The sequence below is a fragment of the Elaeis guineensis genome, chromosome 7 (genome assembly GCF_000442705.2).
Source record: "Elaeis guineensis isolate ETL-2024a chromosome 7, EG11, whole genome shotgun sequence".
In the NCBI taxonomy this organism is placed as follows: domain Eukaryota; kingdom Viridiplantae; phylum Streptophyta; class Magnoliopsida; order Arecales; family Arecaceae; genus Elaeis; species Elaeis guineensis.
The window spans coordinates 78,213,507-78,234,408 of NC_025999.2; the positions used below are offsets into that span (position 1 = coordinate 78,213,507).

Sequence of the window (20,902 nt, forward strand, 5' to 3'; positions counted from 1 at the left end):
ATACATATATATGTGTGTGTACATATGTACGCTTTCTTTAACTTCCAATTATTCTAACCTCTTTTGAAGCTTCAGAATGGCAGTTATCTCCTTTATATGATTCAAATTCTTCTAGCTGCTTTACTCCTTGCAATATTTGTTTTCTTGACAGAACAACGTGGTTCCTTTTATAGGCAGTTAATTTGAGATTTTGAAACCTAAGGATGCATTTAGTTAGCCATTAAAAAAATATATTTTTTGCTTTTTGATTTTTAAAAAGCAAAAATCAAAAGCAATATTTGGTAACACCATGAAAAGCAAAAAGCAAAATTCAAAATAATCAAAATAATTGCTTTATATATAAAACAAAAATTTTTTGTTTTTCAAAACTTGCTTTTCTGATTTTTTTGCTTTTCCACGTCTAAAATGCCAAACCAAAAAGTAAAGAGCCCGAACCCTTCTCTCTCGTCGAGCTCTTCACCTCCTCACGCTCTTCTCCTTCTCTTCCCGAACCTTTCTCCCTCGTTGAGCTATTCACCTGCCATCCCCAAACATTGCTTTTTGCTTTATAGCAACGTAATTACCAAACATATTTTTTGCTTTTATTCAATAGTAAAAATCAAAAAAAATAAAAAATATTTTTTAAAAATCAAAAATCAAAAAGTATAACCAAACGCACCTAAAGGCTGCTATCATGACATGACATCGACGTATTCCTGCATGGCTTGGAACTGCACTTCATAATTTTTCTTCTATTCCATAGAATAACTCTTCAAAGTGTGAGTAATGCCTTACATTGGGTCCCATATAGATATTGCATGGGTTATATAAGGATGTCATTCTCTACAAACTTTAATTGTTGATTTGTGAACATACCTGTCCTGGCATCTTGAAATGGTGGGCAGGGATGCCGATTGATAATGTTTGGGGCATAGTTAACTATGCATCCACTTCGAGGCAATGTAAGTGTTATTATACTTCTGTATTGTTGTTTCCTTATGTCATGCATCGGCAAATGGGATATTAGAAATACATTTCAAGATGGCTGCCATCACTTAAAAAGGATCAATGAACTTTAGTTTGGACACCTGATAAATTAAAATACCTGTCCTCCTAAAAGCCCTCTGATTATGCCGGGTTATTCAATGTCACAGTTTGGGCATTACAAAGTTAAAGATTGCTCAGATGCTGCTTTTCTTTCTCCATTGTTTTCCCTACTTGCCTACCTAACTGTTTTTGGATTTGTGTAACTCACGCTTTTCCAATTTAACCATTACTTTAACTCAACTAATGTTTTGTTTAGCTTAGACAATTATATTTTATTATGAAGCAAAAAATATATTATAGTCTGACAAGTTTGTGTGGATAAAAGTAATCTATTTTCTATAAATGTTATAATAGTCAAAATTTCCATGTACTCCGTAACCATTTTATTCCATCCCTTGGATCACAATTTTTCTCCTTAATCATATTATTCTCCTATCAAGAAAATTTTCTTAATTTCTTTCGTAGTTTGTTTCTTATCTTTTCTGTCTAATCAACTACACTTCTTGTCCTCCTCCCTCCTTTTCATAGTCTTTTTTCTCTATTAGAACCATATTGGTTTTTAGAGTATCATTATTGTTTCATTTCTATGACTAACATAAATGCATTTAAAAATTATCTTAGTAGCTGCTTTTGCATATGAGAAGGTGTTCCTAATAGCAAGAGTTCCGTACTTGTGTGATCCAAGGGTCACCAAGTTTAAATGTACTATTGTAATACCTGATTTCCTCCCAGTACCATTATTGTTTCATTTATATGACTAACATAAAAAATGCATTTAAAAATTATCTTAGTAGCTGCTTTTGCATATGAGGTGTCCTAACACTAGGAGTTCGCCGCCTCCGTGATCCAGGGGTCACCAAGTATAAACCTAGTTTGTAATACCTAGTTTCTTCCTTGGAAGCCAAAAGATAGAATTCCTCTGGATCAAGATTTTTTGAACCGGTACCGAATGTCATTTCAGTCGTTGGCCAATACGGTACAATACCAATTTGGTACTATACCAGCATACGATATAGCATGCCATTTTTTTATTTTTTTATTTTTTAGAAGTATTTAATGATTTTTTTTTATTTTTTGAAAAATTTTGATTAATAAAACTATTCTTTGATTAATGATTTTAGCGTCATTGTGTAGATCTTCCATAGATATACAACATAAATTAAAATTAAATAAAAAAATAAAATTTTGACATAGTTTCCTCTTATTTTTTATTTTTCATGAATTAAAAAAAAAAAGAGGAAAGATGAAGAACGGGACCTAGGATCGAATATGTACCTCTAATTAAGCTTGATCTTGCATTTTTCGGTCGTTCTTGAAATGAAAAAGAGATGAAAGATGTCTCTGCTACGTCGAAATAACAGAGAGAGCGCTTTTCGGCTTCCTCTTAGGCCTTTTTCCCTCTTAAAACAGCTGAATTGTTTGGTTCAATCCGAAATAAGGCCGAACCACTCGGTTCGGGGCCGAACCAGACGGTTCACTATTTTTTTTTTCTATGCTGGTTTTCACGGCCGAACCGGGCCGTTTGGTTGCCGGTTCAGTTCGGAACGCCCCGAACTGGATGGTTCCAAACATCTTGCTCTGCATATATATTACATGTAAATTTAATGTCCAAAATTTACAGGGCCTTGTAAGTGTTAAAAACAGCATCCTGCAAATCATAATTTTTTTTTTTTTTTTTGGTTGTTTTTTGGGAGTTTGGGGGGGGGGGGGGATGGTGTTCTCTGAGACAATTCATAACCTAGAATATGTTACATGTTGGTACGCCAAATTTTGAAGGAAGAGAGAATGATCTTTAGCCTTTGACCCAATTATTGTCGTTGCTGTTGTTATAAGCAACCCATGCCTATAAGCACATCATTGAAAGAAAAAAGGTCTTTCTCTTTTGCAACTGCTCAAATGGGTGTCTTCCTCCTTTGTTCTGTGTCATGCTTTCCTCCTGTACCTGTTTATATATTCTTTCATTTTAAATTGTTGGTGCAAAAATCCGCTTGCGCCGGAGAAGCTGGAGTCGAGGAAGTCGCGGTCGCCGCCGGGACCTGCAAAGAAAGTCTAAACCGGAGGTGGGGTTGCTCCGACAAGACCCTCCGACGCTCAAGTCAGTTCTCTGCCTCAACAAGAATGGAGTGCTCGAACGGAGAAATTAGCAGAGTTTTTAGATGAAAGATGAGAGCTTATCGAATAACGTATCTGGAGCCCCCTTTTATAGACGAAGAGGGCAGTAGCCTGATAGCGACATCTGTAACCGTCTGGCAGTGGACTGCCCAGGGTCAGGCGGAGTTTGCTGCGAAGAGTAGTGGAGTGGACCCGTGGCTATCACCGGGGTGTGCCACGTGGAGTCTGCCGCGGGGAGTGGAGCGGCGTCTGTTGTCGCGACTTGCCAGCGGATGGAAGAATCGCGCGGTATCCGTCGCAGGAAGTGGAGCAGGATTGTGGCCGTTATTGTGGCCCGCCACGGAGTAGTGGAGCTGCGCGAGATCCGTCGTAGGAAGTGGAGCAGTGCTGTGACCGTTACTGCGGCCTGTCAGGGAGCGATGGAGCTGTGCGGAATCCGCCGCAGGAAGTGGAGCAGGATCGTGGTCGTTATTGTGGCCTGCCTGGGAGTGCAGGTCCGTCGGCTGAAGTTCGGCAACGGTCGGAGCTGATGACGGAGTCTGGCTCCCGTAGGAGTCCGGGCGGAGTCCTCCTTGCGGTTGTAGTCATGGGCGGAGCCCGGCTCCCGTGGGAGTCCGGGCGGAGTCCTCTCGGAGTTGAAGTCGCGGGCGGAGCCCGGCTCCCGTAGGAGTCCGGGGGGAGTCCCCTGCAATCAAAATCAGGAGCGAAGTCCGGCTCCCGTAGGAGTCCGGACGGATCTTACCGGCAGTCGAAGTTGGCGACGGAGCCCGGCTCCCATGGGAGTCCGGGCGGAGTCCCCCTTGAGGTTGGAGTCGTGGGCGGAGTCCGGCTCCCGTGGGAGTCCGGGCGGAGTCCTCTCAGAGTTGAAGTCACGGGCGGAGCCCGGCTCCCGTAGGAGTCCGGGCGGAGTCCCCTGCAATTAAAGTCAGGTGCGAAGTCCGGCTTCCGTAGGAGTCCGGATGAATCTTACCGGCAGTCGAAGTTGGCGACGGAGCCCGGCTCCCATGGGAGTCCGGGTGGAGTCCCCCTTGAGGTTGGAGTCGTGGGCGGAGTCCGGCTCCCGTGGGAGTCCGGGCGGAGTCCTCTCAGAGTTGAAGTCACGGGCGGAGCCCGGCTCCCGTAGGAGTCCGGGCGGAGTCCCCTGCAATTAAAGTCAGGTGCGAAGTCCGGCTCCCGTAGGAGTCCGGACGGATCTTACCGGCAGTCGAAGTTGGCGACGGAGCCCGGCTCCCGTGGGAGTCCGGGCGGAGTCCCCCTTGAGGTTGGAGTCGTGGGCGGAGTCCGGCTCCCGTGGGAGTCCGGGCGGAGTCCTCTCAGAGTCGAAGTCACGGGCGGAGCCCGGCTCCCGTAGGAGTCCGGGCGGAGTCCCCTGCAATTAAAGTCAGGTGCGAAGTCCGTTTCCCGTAGGAGTCCGGACGGATCTTACCGACAGTCGAAGTTGGCGACGGAGCCCGGCTCCCGTGGGAGTCCGGGCGGAGTCCCCCTTGAGGTTGGAATAGTGGGCGGAGTCCGGCTCCCGTGGGAGTCCGGGCGGAGTCCTCTCAGAGTTGAAGTCGCGGGCGGAGCCCGGCTCCCGTAGGAGTCCGGGCGGAGTCCCCTGCAACCAAAATCAGGTGCGAAGTCCGGCTCCCGTGGGAGTCCGGACGGATCTTACCGGCAGTCGAAGTTGGCGACGGAGCCCGGCTCCCGTGGGAGTCCGGGCGGAGTCCCCTTGAGGTTGGAGTCGTGGGCGGAGTCCGGCTCCCGTGGGAGTCCGGGCGGAGTCCTCTCAGAGTTGAAGTCACGGGCGGAGCCCGGCTCCCGTAGGAGTCCGGGAGGAGTCCCCTGCAATTAAAGTCAGGTGCGAAGTCCGGCTCCCGTAGGAGTCCGGACGGATCTTACCGGCAGTCGAAGTTGGCGACGGAGCCCGGCTCCCGTGGGAGTCCGGGCGGAGTCCCCCTTAAGGTTGGAGTCGTGGGCGGAGTCCGGCTCTCGTGGGAGTCCGGGCGGAGTCCTCTCAGAGTCGAAGTCACGGGCGGAGCCCGGCTCCCGTAGGATTCCGGGCGGAGTCCCCTGCAATTAAAGTCAGCTGCGAAGTCCGACTCCCGTAGGAGTCCGGACGGATCTTACCGGCAGTCGAATTTGGCGACGGAGCCCGGCTCCCGTGGGAGTCCGGACGGAGTCCCCCTTGAGGTTGGAGTCGTGGGCGGAGTCCGGCTCCCGTGGGAATCCGGGCGGAGTCCTCTCAGAGTCGAAGTCACGGGTGGAGCCCGGCTCCCGTAGGAGTTCGGGCGGAGTCCCCTGCAATTAAAGTCAGGTGCGGGGTCCAGCTCCCGTAGGAGCCCGGACGGATCTTACCGGCAGTCGAAGTTGGCGACGGATCCCGGCTCCCGTGGGAGTCCGGGCGGAGTCCCCCTTGAGGTTGGAGTCGTGGGCGGAGTCCGGCTCCCGTGGGAGTCCGGGCGGAGTCCTCTCAGAGTCGAAGTCACAGGCGGAGCCCGGCTCCCGTAGGAGTCCGGGCGGAGTCCCCTGCAATTAAAGTCAGGTGCGGAGTCCGGCTCCCGTAGGAGCCCTGACGGATCTTATCGGCGGTTGACGTTGGCGACGAAGCCCGGCTCCCGTAGGAGTCCGGGCGGAGTCCTCCTGGAGTTGATGTTGCGATCGGAGCCCGGTTCCCGTAGGAGTCCGGGCGGAGTCCTCCTGGAGCTGATTCTGCTGAGAACTTCGGCTGTGGGTATTTTATACCCAACACCAGTCCCCCTACTTCCGAGTTTGAATTTCGAACGAAGGAAGTACAGAGAGATGGGCACAGCCGAAACCGTCCCCTCGAATCCTGCGCACTGCCGCCCCCACATATTTTGGCATTAAATGTGCGCGTGCTGGAGTCTTTTCGGATCGGGGCGATACGAAGGGACCCTTCGAAATTCTCGTCAGTACACTGGCCCAGGTACGGTGCCATAATGGCCCTGCTGATCCATCAGCCGCTTTTAGCCGCCCGCCGGGGGGAGTGGGACACGTGCCGGGTGTGGACTGGCTTGGGGAGATTCGTGATCATTATGGCGCCGGATCCCAGGGTCTATTTAAACCCGTCCTCCCACCTTTAGGTGCGCTATTCCGTTCCAGAGTTTCTATCAGTGTCTGCCTTCTCTTCGAGAGCCATGTTTCAGTGGGCATCTTCTCGAGCCGTAGGTGTCTTCCAAATCGTCCCTGTCTTCGTCCCTCTGGTCCCTCAGAGTGATGTAGGTTAGTTCCAGCACCTTCAACCTTCTTTCCACCGCCTAGGGACTTCTTCTCTGTCATTATTTTTTGCATCCCTCCGAGTTAGTTTCCTGTGGCCTCTCGTCCCCCATCCTGTCCATCTTCTTAGGGACCTTTAGAGCCCTCCTTCGAAACTACCCGAAATGTCGTCCGGCTCTTCCGCTCCCTGCAGTTCCGGGAGCTCTTCCGCCTCAAACCCCCAGATCCCCTGCTCTGTAGACGAACCTGCGTCTGGGGCTGGGCTCCGCCCGGTTTTTGCACCGGGCGCCATTCCATGTTCCCTGACCTCGGAGGAACTCCTTCTGATAAGGGTTCAGTATGGAGTTCCTCTGGAGTACGACCTGGAGCTACCTGGCCCTTCTGACCGGGCCAGCACTCCCTATCTGGTCGTTTTTGTCTGTACCAGGAAGCGTTCCGTGCCGGACTCCGGCTTCCGCTTCCTTCCTTTGTTGTTGCCCTCTTCCGCTTCTTAGACATCTCCTTGGCTTCCGTGGCCCCGAATTCTTTTAGATTTTTGATAGGATTCCTCTTCCTTTGCCACGTAGTCGAGGTCCAACCGTCCCTCTCCCTGTTTAGGCACTTCTATACTTTCAAGCGCCATCCTTCGGCGAAGGACTGGTGGAACTTCTCCCCCCAGTTCGGCAAGAAGGGGTTGCTGAAAGGCGCCCCTTCTTCAATCCACAATTGGAAGGGGAAATATCTCTTCGTCCACTGCCCGACCTTGAGACTGGGCCTGCCCCTTGGGGCTCTCTGAGGATTCTGTCCGTCGGGCCCCCAGCCTGGGGGAGGATGACCTCCAGGCTGCCCGGAAGCTTCTAGCTTACTCCGCTCCTTCCCTTCCCAATCTTCTGAGGGAGCAATTTCTTTTCAACATCGGCCTGAGTCCCCAGGATCCAGCGAGTATTCATCTTTTACCTTATCTTCTCTTTTCATGCCTTTCTCCTTTTCCTTTCTCTTTTTACCTCTTCTTCCTTCTCTCTCTTTTTCCCCTCTTCCCCTTCTCTTTTTTTTTTTTACTCTTGATTGATTGGTTTGCTTCTTTTTCTTCTTTCCTTTTCTCTCTCTCTTTTTCTCTTTTCTTTTTTTTTTTTTTTTAGAAATGGACGCCGAAGCAGCGCGGATGCTTGCCAGGGGCCTTAGGGCCCACAAGAGAAAGGGTGCTGCGACCTCCGGATCGGCGAAGAGGGCTAGGGCGGAGGAGTCGAGCTTAGCCGCACCCGTCCAGGTGGCCCCGGCCATCGACATTCCCTCGGATGCCGAGCCAACGGCTCCCCGGGCCTCCTCGAGGAGTCCGCCGACTGGGGCCCCCATTTCGGAGGTCCGCTCCACGGAGGCGCCCATAGCCGAGAGGAAAAGAAGAAAATCGGTGGCCCGCAGGGCGAGTAGCCGCCGAACTGCTGCGGACGAGTCCCTCTGCTCCGAAGAGGGGTCGGAGAATCCCTTCAATGATAGGGACTTGATCAGGCGGTTGATCGACGGTTGCATTCTGCCTGACGTCGTTGAGAGGATCGACCGCGCCGATCCTGAGCAGCGGGCCTGGGACTCTTTGGGTCCTTCCTTGAGGTAAGCGAATCTTCATTTACATGGCTATTCGGTCTTTGTTCTAATTCCCTAGCCGCCCTTGCAGATTGGGCACCAGCTCCTCGCCTATATCGAGGCAGTGAACCGTGCGAGGAGGGACATCCTCCAGGTGGAGGAACGCTGTCAGGCCGAGGTTGCTCGCCTCCAAGCAAAGACGGCCGAAGTAGTCGCCCTCTAGGAGGCCCTGGAAAGAGAGAAACGAGCCCGGGAGGAGGAGAGGCAGACCTTGGAGGAATCGGCGAGAAAGGCGGAGGCCGAGGTCGCCAACTTGGCCGAGCAAATTTCGGTCCTGGTCTCGGAGGTCAGAGTCCTTGCGGTAGAGGAATTCAAGGCCTCCCGGAGATGAGGGACCTGAAGGTCCAATTTGGCCAGGAAGCGTTCATAAGGGGGTTCGAGCTCTGCCAAGAGAAGGTGGCCAGAAAATTTCAGAGCTCGACCTCAGCTTCCTAGGCGAGGAGTCTGAAGACGAGATCGGTCCCTCGCCAGCCGCCACTGCTGTCGCAGCCCCCTTGTCGAGGACGCCGAGTTCTCCAACCCCCGCCCCGAGGTCTAAGACCTCCGATCTTGTACCTTTATTTCATCGCAATTTTTCTTTTCTGTTTGTCTTCAAAAATCATCCAATTAATAAAGTTGAATTTCTTGTTGCGGATGGCTTCTCCTCTCCCCCCTCCTTCTCTCTGTTCTTCTTCCTGCAATGAGTCGTGCTTTGACGCTTTTGCCTTCCGATGGCAGTGTCCTGCAGAAGCACTCCCCCTGCCCCTGGGGGTCCCGCTGAAATCGACGATCCAGCGGCTGAAGAATGAAGTCCTTCACCTGACAAAGAAGTTAAAGAAGATGGAAGGCGAGCTTCGCAGATTGAGAGAAGGTCATTCTGAAGCCACCGCTGAGGCCACCCACTTTCGGAATCTCCACGTGAAGGGGATCATGGAGTATAGCCGGAGGAAGGCGGACTTCGCGAAGGAACTCGAGGAATGCAAGAAGAGCGCCAGCGATCGAATTTGGGCCCAGGCCACCAGGATCAGCGCCCTCAAGGTGAACTGTCAGCTGCGAAGGAGAAGATCGGCCAGCTGGAAGGAAATTCATCCCGGCTCTTGGCCCGGGTCGACGGTGACCAGGAGTGGTCGAAGGTCTCCGACCTTCAGCAGCAGCTTCAGGACGCCGAGGTGAGCCACGACGTGCATCGGCTAGCTGGCGCGGCAGGTGGAAGAATATAAAGGGAGATTCAGGGCGGCGGCCGACGAAGTCGTCCGTCTCCAGAGGCAGCTGGCTAGCAGGGCACAGCTTACTTCCGCCCGAGATTCTGATGAGCTCCAAGCCCTAAGAGGCACCGTTGAGGGGATTTCTGTCTTCCTCGGGGAAAAGACAGCTGAGCTGCAACAACTGAAGATCCAACTGGCATACGAGCAGCGGGCCGTCGCGGATGCGGAGGCGGAATCCAGGTCTTGAGGAAGAGGCATCGAGAGGCGGAGGCCGAGAGCCAGCGACTTCGTCGGGCGCTCCAGGACGCGTTGCAGAAAAGGGAAGAGCTAGAAGAAGAAATTGAGAATCTAAGGCAGTCCTGGTTAAGGGATGGAGTAGATAATTCTAGGTCGGAGGGAGCGGGGCCTCCTTAGAGCTCTTTTCGTCTTTCTGTCTTTTTATGTATTTACTTCCCTTTTTGTTGTTTTGCCTTTCTTTCCTTGGCCTTCCGGGCTTTGTAGCGTGTATATCGGAAATGGAATGAAAAGGGTGTTTTGTGTTACCTCGTCCACGCGTTGCACTAAATTGCCGTCCGCCGAACTTTTCTTGTCGTTTGACCTGTCTGATGTAGACGTCGTTGGGGGGCGCCCGATCATCGATGCGTTAGCTCGCCTTCCTCGTCTTACATAGCCGCAAGCCCGAGCTTGGCCATCCGGGCTCCGCATTACTTCGGGGATGTCGTTGTCTTCCTAACCGGTGTCGAAAGTCTTTTTAGAGGCCGGGGGTGTTCGGTAGGAACTCCCCATTTCAGTTGGGATGAAGTCCTTTAGGTCTTTTGGTGTGGTTCATCCTTCATCTGTTCCGTCGTAGTTCGTCATCCTTCCTTTTTAATTTTCCTCCTCTTCTCAGAGTGAGGGCCCTCCCCCGCTTTTCGCGGGGTTGCATAGAAGCGAGGAGGTGCCGCTGAGGGGCTTTTTTCTTTCATCCGATTTTGTTGGGCGACCGGGTTTCGCCACCATCAGCCTTGCTGCAGAAGTCGCGGGTGGAGCCCGGCTCCCGTAGGAGTCCGGGTGGGGTCTTTCTTGGCGTCGTGTACGGAGCCCGGCTCCCGTAGGAGTCCGGGCCTTCCACTTTGCTCGAGCCAGGGCGAGGTTCTCCTCCCGTTCCTGGCTTGGCTGTGGGGGTGCGTTAGGGCGCTGTAAGGCCTCTCCCCCCATCCGGTCTAAAAGAACCGGACCTTTGACTTTGCTCATGTCAGGATGAGGTTCTCCTCCTATTCCTGACATGGCTGTGGGGGCACATTAGGACGCTGTAAGGCCTCTCCCCCCATCCGGTCTGAAAGAACCGGGCCTTTGACTTTGCTCATGTCATGACGAGGTTCTCCTCCTGTTCCTGACATGGCTGTGGGGGCACATTAGGGCGCTGTAAGGCCTCTCCCCCCATCCGGTCTAAAAGAACCGGACCTTTGACTTTGCTCATGTCAGGACGAGGTTCTCCTCCTGTTCCTGACATGGCTGTGGGGGCACATTAGGGCGCTGTGAGGCCTCTCCCCCATCCGGTCTAAAAGAACCGGGCCTTCGACTTTGCTCATGTCAGGACGAGGTTCTCCTCCTGTTCCTGACATGGCTGTGGGGGCACATTAGGGCGCTGTGAGGCCTCTCCCCCCATCCGGTCTAAAAGAACCGGGCCTTCGACTTTGCTCATGTCAGGACGAGGTTCTCCTCCTGTTCCCGACATGGCCGTGGGGGCACATTAGGGCGTTGTAAGGCCTCTCCCCCAATCCGATTTCGAGATAGTCGGACTTTCATTTTAGGTATGTTAGGACGGGGTTCTCCCCCGTTCCTAACATAACTTTGTTTCAAGCGTTTGGAGGGGTCATATCCAGTCGTAATAAATTCACGCCAGATGGGAAGAGTACGTCAAGTAGAAAGAAATTTAAATTCAAGGTGAAATCGTAAGTGATACATTTACAGATTTTTCGAGTTCCACGGTCGCGGGTGGTCCGCTCCTCCTTGAGGCCCTCCGGTGATGGAGTCGATGGTCCCGATGGGAGGCCGGTCCCCGGGTTGCTCCTCCCTTCTTGGCGGTTCAGGCTGCGGAAGGGCCCTTGGCCGATCTCCTCTACCCTCAGGCCTGCGTCGGATGAACCTGTCGAGTCGACCTCGCCGAATGAGCTCCTCGATCTCGTCCCGGAGCTGGATGCATTTCTCTGTGTCGTGGCCGTGGTCGCGGTGGTAGAGGCAGAACTTGTTGGGGTTGCGCTTCCCGGGGTGTGTGCGCATCCTCTCCGGCCTAGGGAGTTGCTCCCTGACCTCCATCAATACCTGGGCCTTCGAGGCATTGAGGGGGCGTAATTGCGGAATCTCCCTGGTGGGGAACCCCACCGAACCCCGCGATCCGGGCTTCTCTGCCTGCGCGCCCGGGGTGGAGTATGGGCGCGCTTATGCCCAGGAGGGGATCGAGAACGCAGCCGGACTTCCTTTGGCCTTTTTTCAATTGCGGGCTTACTCGAGTCTCCCGCTTGCCGCTCCCTCGCCGTCTCTTCATCCTTCATTTTGAAGGCTTCTTCCGCTCGGGCGTATCCTTCGGCCCGGGCCAGCAAATCAGCAAAATCCCTGGGATACTTCTTCTCCAGGGAGAACAAAAGATCATTCTTCTGAAGGCCACCCTTCAGGGCGGCCATTGCGACTGATTGGTCCAAGTTCCGGACCTCCAGTGCCGCGATGTTGAAGTGGTTGATGTAGGCCCGAATGGACTCCCCTTCCCTTTGCTTGATGTTGATGAGGGACTCCGAACCCTTCCGGGGGTGCCGGCTGCTGACAAAATGGGCCACAAATTGGTGGCTCATTTGATCGAAGGAAAAGATGGTACCCGATTTCAAAGCCAAGTACCAGTTCCTCACCGCTCCCTTCAAGGTGGACGGGAAGGCCCGGCATAAAATGCATCAGGAGCACCGTGAAGCAGCATCATCGTCCGGAAGGCCTCCAGATGATCAACCGGGTCCGAAGTCCCGTCGTAGCTTTCGAACTGGGGGAGCTTGAAGTTTGGCGGGATTGGTTCCTGCATGGTCATTTGGGAGAAGGGAGGGTCAGTACAAATATCCTCACCATAAGCGGGGGCGCATGGCGGAGTTCTTCGATCCGCCGGTTCATCTCCTGGAGCCTCCGGTCCAGTCCGTGGTCCGATTGCAGGGCGGATTCTGGAGGGGCTCTCTATCCTCGGGTGCGTTTTCCCAGGAAGGACGAGGCGGCTGGCCCAGGTGGCCCATCCCGCCGCCGGATTCTGGTGTTCCGGGGATGCCCTTTCCGGGCGTACCGATGCCTGCGGCTGCTGCTGCTGCATAGCTTGCACAGCCTCGGTGAGGCCTCTGACCTGCTGCGCCAGCAGGTTAAACTGCTCCGCGCCGACCGCCGCCGCCGGAGGAGGAGGAGGAGGTTGAGAAACAGGAGGGGAGGCCGGAGCCTGAGATCTGGCCGCGGAGGCCGTGGACCGTCGCGTGGACGCCTTGCGAGGAGGCATCAAGTATGGATCCCGTGGGGGAAACAAGGAGTGGGTGTCGGAGGAGACGATCGGGGGCGGCTCCGTTGAACGCTCCTTCAAGAACAAGGGTACTGCGAAGACACAGGCCCTTCCTCTAGCGCCAATCTTGTTGGTGCAAAAATCGCTTGCGCCAGAGAAGCTGGAGTCGAGGAAGTCGCGGTCGCCGCCGGGACCTGCAAAGGAAGTCTAAACCGGAGGTGGGGTTGCTCCGGCAAGACCCTTCGATGCTCAAGTCATTCTCTGCCTCAACAAGAATGGAGTGCTCGAACGGAGAAATTAGCAGAGTTTTTAGATGAAAGATGAGAGCTTATCGAATAACGTATCTGGAGCCCCTTTTATAGGCGGAGGGGGCAGTAGCCTGATAGTGACATCTGTAACCGTCTGGCAGTGGGCTGCCCAGGGTCAGTGGAGTTTGCTGCGAAGAGTAGTGGAGTGGACCCGTGGCTATCATCGGGTGTGCCACGTGGAGTCTGCCGCGGGGAGTGGAGCGGCGTCTGTTGTCGCGACTTGCCAGCGGATGGGAGAATCGCGCGGTATCCGTCGCAGGAAGTGGAGCAGGATTGTGGCCGTTATTGTGGCCCGTCAGGGAGTAATGGAGCTGCGCGAGATCCGTCGTAGGAAGTGGAGCAGTGCTGTGACCGTTACTGCGGCCTGTCAGGGAGCGATGGAGCTGCGCGGAATCCACCGCAGGAAGTGGAGCAGGATCGTGGTCGTTATTGTGGCCTGCCTGGGAGTGCAGATCCGTCGGCTGAAGTTCGACAGCGGTCGGAGCTGATGACGGAGTCTGGCTCCCGTAGGAGTCCGGGCGGAGTCCTCCTTGCGGTTGGAGTCGTGGGCGGAGCCCGGCTCCCGTGGGAGTCCGGGCGGAGTCCTCTCGGAGTTGAAGTCGCGGGCGGAGCCCGGCTCCCGTAGGAGTCCGGGCGGAGTCCCCTGCAATCAAAATCAGGTGCGAAGTCCGGCTCCCGTAGGAGTCCGGACGGATCTTACCGGCAGTCGAAGTTGGCGACGGAGCCCGGCTCCCATGGGAGTCCGGGCGGAGTCCCCCTTGAGGTTGGAGTCGTGGGCGGAGTCCGGCTCCCGTGGGAGTCCGGGCGAAGTCCTCTCAGAGTTGAAGTCACGGGCGGAGCCCGGCTCCCGTAGGAGTCAGGGCGGAGTCCCCTGCAATTAAAGTCAGGTGCGAAGTCCGGCTTCCGTAGGAGTCCGAACGGATCTTACCGGCAGTCGAAGTTGGCGACGAAGCCCGGCTGCCATGGGAGTCCGGGCGGAGTCCCCCTTGAGGTTGGAGTCGTGGGCGGAGTCCGGCTCCCGTGGGAGTCCGGGCGAAGTCCTCTCAGAGTTGAAGTCACGGGCGGAGCCCGGCTCCCGTAGGAGTCCGGGCGGAGTCCCCTGCAATTAAAGTCAGGTGTGAAGTCCGGCTCCCGTAGGAGTCCGGACGGATCTTACCAGCAGTCGAAGTTGGCGACGGAGCCCGGCTCTCGTGGGAGTCCGGGCGGAGTCCCCCTTGAGGTTGGAGTCGTGGGTGGAGTCCGGCTCCCGTGGGAGTCCGGGCGGAGTCCTCTCAGAGTCGAAGTCACGGGCGGAGCCCGGCTCCCGTAGGAGTCCGGGCGGAGTCCCCTGCAATTAAAGTCAGGTGCGAAGTCCGTTTCCCGTAGGAGTCCGGACGGATCTTACCGGCAGTCGAAGTTGGCGACGGAGCCCGGCTCCCGTGGGATCCGGGCGGAGTCCCCCTTGAGGTTGGAATCGTGGGCGGAATCCGGCTCCCGTGGGAGTCCGGGCGGAGTCCTCTCAGAGTTGAAGTCGCGGGCGGAGCCCGGCTCCCGTAGGAGTCCGGGCGGAGTCCCCTGCAACCAAAATCAAGTGCGAAGTCCGGCTCCCGTAGGAGTCCGGACGGATCTTACCGGCAGTCGAAGTTGGCGACGGAGCCCGGCTCCCTTGGGAGTCCGGGCGGAGTCCCCCTTGAGGTTGGAGTCATGGGCGGAGTCCGGCTCCCGTGGGAGTCCGGGCGGAGTCCTCTCAGAGTTGAAGTCACTGGCGGAGCCCGGCTCCCGTAGGAGTCCGGGCGGAGTCCCCTGCAATTAAAGTCAGGTGCGAAGTCCGGCTCCCGTAGGAGTCCGGACGGATCTTACCGGCAGTCGAAGTTGGCGACGGAGCCCGGCTCCCGTGGGAGTCCGGGCGGAGTCCCCCTTAAGGTTGGAGTCGTGGGCGGAGTCCGTCTCCCGTGGGAGTCCGGGCGGAGTCCTTTCAGAGTCGAAGTCACGGGCGGAGCCCGGCTCCCGTAGGATTCCGGGTGGAGTCCCCTGCAATTAAAGTCAGGTGCGAAGTCCGGCTCCCGTAGGAGTCCGGACGGATCTTACCGGCAGTCGAAGTTGGCGATGGAGCCCGGCTCCCGTGGGAGTCCGGACGGAGTCCCCCTTGTGGTTGGAGTCGTGGGCGGAGTCCTCTCAAAGTCGAAGTCACGGGCGGAGCCCGGCTCCCGTAGGAGTCCGGGCGGAGTCCCCTGCAATTAAAGTCAGGTGCGGAGTCCGGCTCCCATAGGAGCCCGGACGGATCTTACCGGCAGTCGAAGTTGGCGACGGAGCCCGGCTCCCGTGGGAGTCCGGGCGGAGTCCCCCTTGAGGTTGGAGTCGTGGGCGGAGTCCGGCTCCCGTGGGAGTTCGGGCGGAGTCCTCTCAGAGTCGAAGTCACGGGCGGAGCCCGGCTCCCGTAGGAGTCCGGGCGGAGCCCGGCTCCCGTAGGAGTTCGGGCGGAGTCCCCTGCAATTAAAGTCAGGTGCGGAGTCCGGCTCCCGTAGGAGCCCTGACGGATCTTATCGGCGGTTGACGTTGGCGACGAAGCCCGGCTCCCGTAGGAGTCCGGGCGGAGTCCTCCTGGAGTTGATGTTGCGATCGGAGCCCGGTTCCCGTAGGAGTCCGGGCGGAGTCCTCCTGGAGCTGATTCTGCTGAGAACTTCGGCTGTGGGTATTTTATACCCAACATAAACCATCCAAACAATTTCCTTCCCTCCTACTGGTTCTTTCTCTTCATCTTGTCCTTGCCTACTTGGTTATGTTTTCTTCAGTTAAACACAGGCACTCACAGTAGTTTTTATTTCTAACTATTAGTCAATTGAACATCTTATTTTCAAACTCCTAAATTCTTTTATCCATCATTAAAACACTAGTGGCTTATTTGAATGCATCAAATGGTTGAATGATAGTGTTGGAGAGTATTCAATAAATTTTTCAAACTTTTAAAACCATGTTCATTAGACAAAGCATTGGCATTCATTTTATTGTTCTATGATCTATCGGTATCTGTTCCTTATGGGTATGATATCAGGAAAGACCCAAAGAACAAAGCTTCATTTCCACATTACCAGGGACTCTTTTTTGTTTCTAAACAGTGACTCTTTTTTGTTTTTAAATAGTGTCACTTTTTGATGTCAAACAAAATATTATTACTGCTATACTTTTGCAGATGATTTTATTGTTTAGAATAATATATGCAAGGGTTGTCTTGTATCACATGATGCATGATGAACATTTTCAACATTTCTAGTTTGCAGATGACTCAATTACATGCGATTCAAGAAATAGGGATGCTGCATTTTATGGAATTACCAGGTGATTTGGGTACTTGCTTTCTTCTTTTATTATCTGAGTATGCATGGTCTATCTTATGCTTCCATGGTCTGGAACCCTCCCTCTCTTCCTCCTCTCTGTGAATAGGTGCATGGAAACTTTGTCACATGTTGCTTGATGAGTAAATTAAAAAAGTTAGAAAAAGGAAAAAAAGCTATCAGAATTGAGTTGCTTGCTTTATATTCTGTAGAAAATTCTGTATATTCTGTAGAAGCTCTGGGTTCGTAGAAAATTCTGTATGATCATGTTGATTTAAAAACCTAGGTAAGATATACTGGATTCAGGATATCGAGGACTTGGAGAAAGCTGCTGTTTTGCAGTTGCATATTAAGTGTGAGATTTAAATTATCTTACATGTGATAGCCATCATGAATGGGCATGACGTGACTGAATTTAGCGAATGTTGGATTAAGAGACGATATCTCCTGGCTATAACAGATTCAGTATGAACCATTGGATGTACACTTATATTCTAACTTGAAAGTGTGTTCCAATGCACAAGATGACATTGTTTGATTCGATTTAACTGTATTAAGTGAGAAAACCTGTACTGTTTATTTGATGCGCTAGATGCTTGTCTACTATTTTATGCAAATACCTAGAAATATAATTTCACAAGTTGTTAGATGTTTTGTACTTAGACACAAGAATCTGCAGTTCTGTGGTAACCGTAAAGCAACATACTTATACCAGCAGACTGAAGCAAAAAGAAAGCAAGCACAACTTACTCTATCAGCAAATTTTAGGTAGTTCAGACCACATCCTTGATTTGGAGATGCTTAGAGAATCGGCTGTGAAAGCACTTTGTGATCCTTTGTGTCTCTATGCAGATTTGCATATATGCAGCACATTTTCCTTGGTAAGTATCATAATGATATCCTTCTAAATGAGAAAGTTACTGCAGACTGGCCTAGAGAAGATACATTAGTGAAAACGTCCATGAGACATGCTTTCATGAAAATTAAGGGGCTGCTACGTATTTCTCTTGCTTTTGTTTTCAAAAATCAAAGCTTGCTACCTTGTAAAAGACCCCCTCCAGTACTCAACTGAGTGCTAGTGCCTAGTACAATACATGCTTTGATACTGGCACTTGGTAGGAAGGCATACTGAGTATCAGTAGTCTATGGATATGGTACGGTGCACCTCAGTACTGGATGATACAGTCCGATACAGCAAACCTTGTCAAAAACCCGAGAAGCAAAATGAACTAGATTGAACAACATGTATGATGGAAGCCTTTCATTTTTTTAAAAAATTGTTTGTATTCCTTGGCTTTTGTATCAAAGATTTATTGCTTGCAAAAACAGTGAAAATAGAAGGCCAGTAGTTATGTACAATGCCATCTTCAACATCAATCTTCATGTTGTATTTCTCTAATTTATATTGAACAAAAACACAGAAGAAACAATTACACCAAACAAAAGGCCCTAAGTTAATGCCTTTGCCCCCTGTCTATCTGCCTTGGAGGTCAGAAAACACCATTTCGTTCTTCAGGTTTCTTGATGCCTAAGGTCCACAGGAGATAGTGCCATTGATCCAAAAAAAGAATGGTTCTCTTCATCCTTCAGCCTTTTCTCGCTTCAACTTGAGTGTCTAGCACAAAGATGATTATCTCGGTTCTATTTTATAAATTAAATCCTTGAGACAATGATCATTGGATCACCATTTTTCTGAAGCACAAGTGGTAACTGGGTCCATCGAATGCTTGATCTGATGTCCCTCGATATCATTTGACTTATCCAGTATGAACAGATATCTTAAAGGAGAAGTTCTTTTTAATATTTTAAAAGTCTACCATGGAACAGGGTTTCCACTTTGAACCATCCTTTTTTTTCTTTGCATGCGAGATTTTCAATGAGCTAATCTCCTTTTCCATTTTGAGAAACCCTAGTTGCAACTTAAATTAAGATTGCTCGTAGTTTGAATACTGATAGTCATTTAGTGCTTGTAGTAATCTCGATCATTTTTATCCTATACATCCATCATAAAAACCAATGCTAGAGTAGAAAAGGATAAAGTCAGATGAGTGCAGCGTTTCACCTAGTTGTAAAATATTGCAATTCTCTAAAGATTAAATTGTGTGTTTAGGTTGGTAATATCTGTAGAATGTGGGGGTGTATATTGGTTTCCTCCATTTCTGTAACATGTAATGATCCCTACAAGGAATTGCCAACATCCAATTATTGAAATTCCAGACCTCTGAGGACCTAAGGGACTCGGGTTCCATTAATTAACTTATGAAAATGCTCTATCCACAACTGTATGTCCACGAAAGACACGCTATTTGTGTGCTGGCTCTACCCTGGATTTTCTACCATTCGTCTATCGATAGCTACATGAGGTTCCTTGAGTGATGTGTTTCACACTCTATTTTTTCTGCAGAAGTATCCCTTTCACATTGAACAGTGAAAAATTGTCCATCTTTTACTCGTACTCTTTATGAGACAATGCGCAATATTATCCATCAAAAAAGAGATAATGAGCAATATTGTCTTAGTAATAACGTTGTTTATTTTCAGTGAGATATTTTACAAAACTTTTGCTTGGGAATGATTTTATTTTTTCTCATGATGTCTTTATGCAAGGTTTCTTGAGCAAATTCGCTTGATGCAAGTTGATGGTGCAAAATGTGTCTAAGAAGCCGATATAACGACTCGGAGGTTGCATAGATTTTTGAGATGACTTTTAATCAAACCCTTCTGTTGGTCTTCAGCAGTTTGTAGAGCATTCTATCATTCCATGAGCTTGAGGCAGTTGTTGTAGTGTTATGTTAAACCATGAAACTAGCTCTCAGGCTTAATTTAAACAATGCAGAGAGGAGAGCCAATACAGAAGAGGCAGTGCTTGCGCTAGACTTCTTGCTGCGGTCTTGGATACTTGGCCACCTGATGTGTGCTTTTTCTTTCTTTGCTTTCCTGTCAATACTTGAAGTCATTTTTTTTCATGCGATAATTATATCATCCTCTGATGTAAACTGAGGACTGACTTGTCCACATACAACAGGTCAGCCAACTCCAGTGGTACATCATCATCACCCAATGATGCAGACTAAAGCGAGTCCAAAATCTGCAAGCCAATCCGCTTCTTTTCTTGATATGTTTTTTTTTTTCCTGTACATAGTTGGAAATAATTTTAATCAAATAAGGAACTTGGTATTGGAAATCTTTGTTTTGACCAAAATTCTACTGGATTAGGATGACGTGTTTTTGTACAGGTGGTCTGCTATGCATGGTTCGGATGAATGAGAAAGATGGAATTATTTTTGATCGGTAGCTGTGATGTAATCAGGTGGTGATATTTGATCAGTTGAACTGATAAATGCATGCATCCTCACATCGGGGCAGGGCCGCATCAACTTAGAGGCGGGTTGCTTCTTTTTTATATGATTTTTTTTATTTGTTTTTATGGAAACCTAGACACTTTATTGAAGAAAAATAAAAGCAAAATGAACAAGCTCAATTCTTTTTCCTAAAATATGCTCTCTCTAGCTGGCTAATTTTGCAAAATACCGGGTATCAATCAAGATTGGAGTTCTAGTTTTCTTGTTGTCATATAATTATGTGTACAATCATGGGTATTCATTGTGGTGTGTCAACTGTCTATTAATCAAAAAAAAAAAAAAAAAAAAGAGATCTGCTAGCTGCATGGGCTTTGTAATAGTTATCTGAGGGTGTTTTTGGATAGCTAAAAGAAAATTGTCTTCTTTGTTGCTTGTATTCACAAGTATCCAAGTGGCCTCACATCGGGGGCTCCCTTACAATGGTAGCAAGGTTGATAAATTTATTCACTTTGAATGACCCCTCTTGCTGTACGCTGATGATCTGCAGGAAAAAAATGACTCTTTTTTTCTGCGCTGCAGTCATTTGTACACACAAAAAGACAAAAAAATTAAAAGCATTTCATTTTGTTATTTTTCTGCGCTGCGTTTCTTGGAAGGCAATTATCCTAACCGTGGGACTACAAACGCTGGTTGGCAAGTGTTTGGTTAAGGATCATTCTCAATTACGACGAGTACATGGTTTGTGCCTTTTTTTCTCTTTTCCCTAATCTGACTGATTGGCTAAAACACAAAATCACAAGCAGCAAAACATAGAATTTTAGATGGTTGCATGCGGACGAATACAGATGGTTTTGGAGTAAACCAGTTGGATAAAATTCTGCTGGCAGCTAGACATGCACAATTTACAGTTGGGAGAAGATAAACGAGAGGGATAATTGAGTTAAATTTGTTTAAGAGCCAAATCAAAGAGCTCGATCTTTGATTTGAGCTATTATCAACTATGAAGCACTATAAATGTTGGGTGGATGTCTGGTCAGGATATCATTTTTCAAGACCTTTTCAGTACCATACGATGCAGCAGAAAAAAATAAAATAAAAAACAATCAAAATACGTGGATCAGTCACAAAAGAGCTCGCCTTCACGGGGCATACAAATTTTACTATAAAAAAGAAATTTTACAAGAGGAGACCTCACCCTCAACCCTTGTACACCTAATTCTCTCACACAGAAAGTTCTCCCTTCTAAAACTCTCTTGGAAGACCTTCTGAACCCCTGAAGTACTTGACGTCCGCTGTCTAGAAGCCTCTCTAGAGCCTGCTCTTGCTT

At 50.6% G+C, this 20,902-nt stretch overlaps 1 protein-coding gene across 21 annotated transcripts in view; it reads left to right on the plus strand.

The window, feature by feature from the left end:
* LOC105034765 (uncharacterized) overlaps positions 1 to 19,567 on the plus strand; it is a 36,594-nt gene extending 17,027 nt beyond the window's left edge. For 11 of the 21 annotated variants that reach the window (XM_073261156.1, XM_073261152.1, XM_073261154.1 and 8 more), the window contains 4 exons: positions 16,220 to 16,277; positions 16,937 to 17,041; positions 17,126 to 17,154; positions 18,881 to 19,567. In XM_073261156.1, coding sequence (XP_073117257.1) covers positions 16,220 to 16,277; positions 16,937 to 17,041; positions 17,126 to 17,154; positions 18,881 to 18,903 — 215 coding nt within the window. In that variant the 3' untranslated portion in view covers positions 18,904 to 19,567. Of the gene's footprint in view, positions 1 to 16,212; positions 16,278 to 16,936; positions 17,155 to 18,880 lie in introns of all 21 variants that reach the window. The other 10 variants (XR_012142912.1, XR_003799170.2, XR_002163648.2 and 7 more) reach the window with 8 other exon arrangements.
* The last annotated feature ends 1,335 nt before the right edge of the window (positions 19,568 to 20,902 follow it).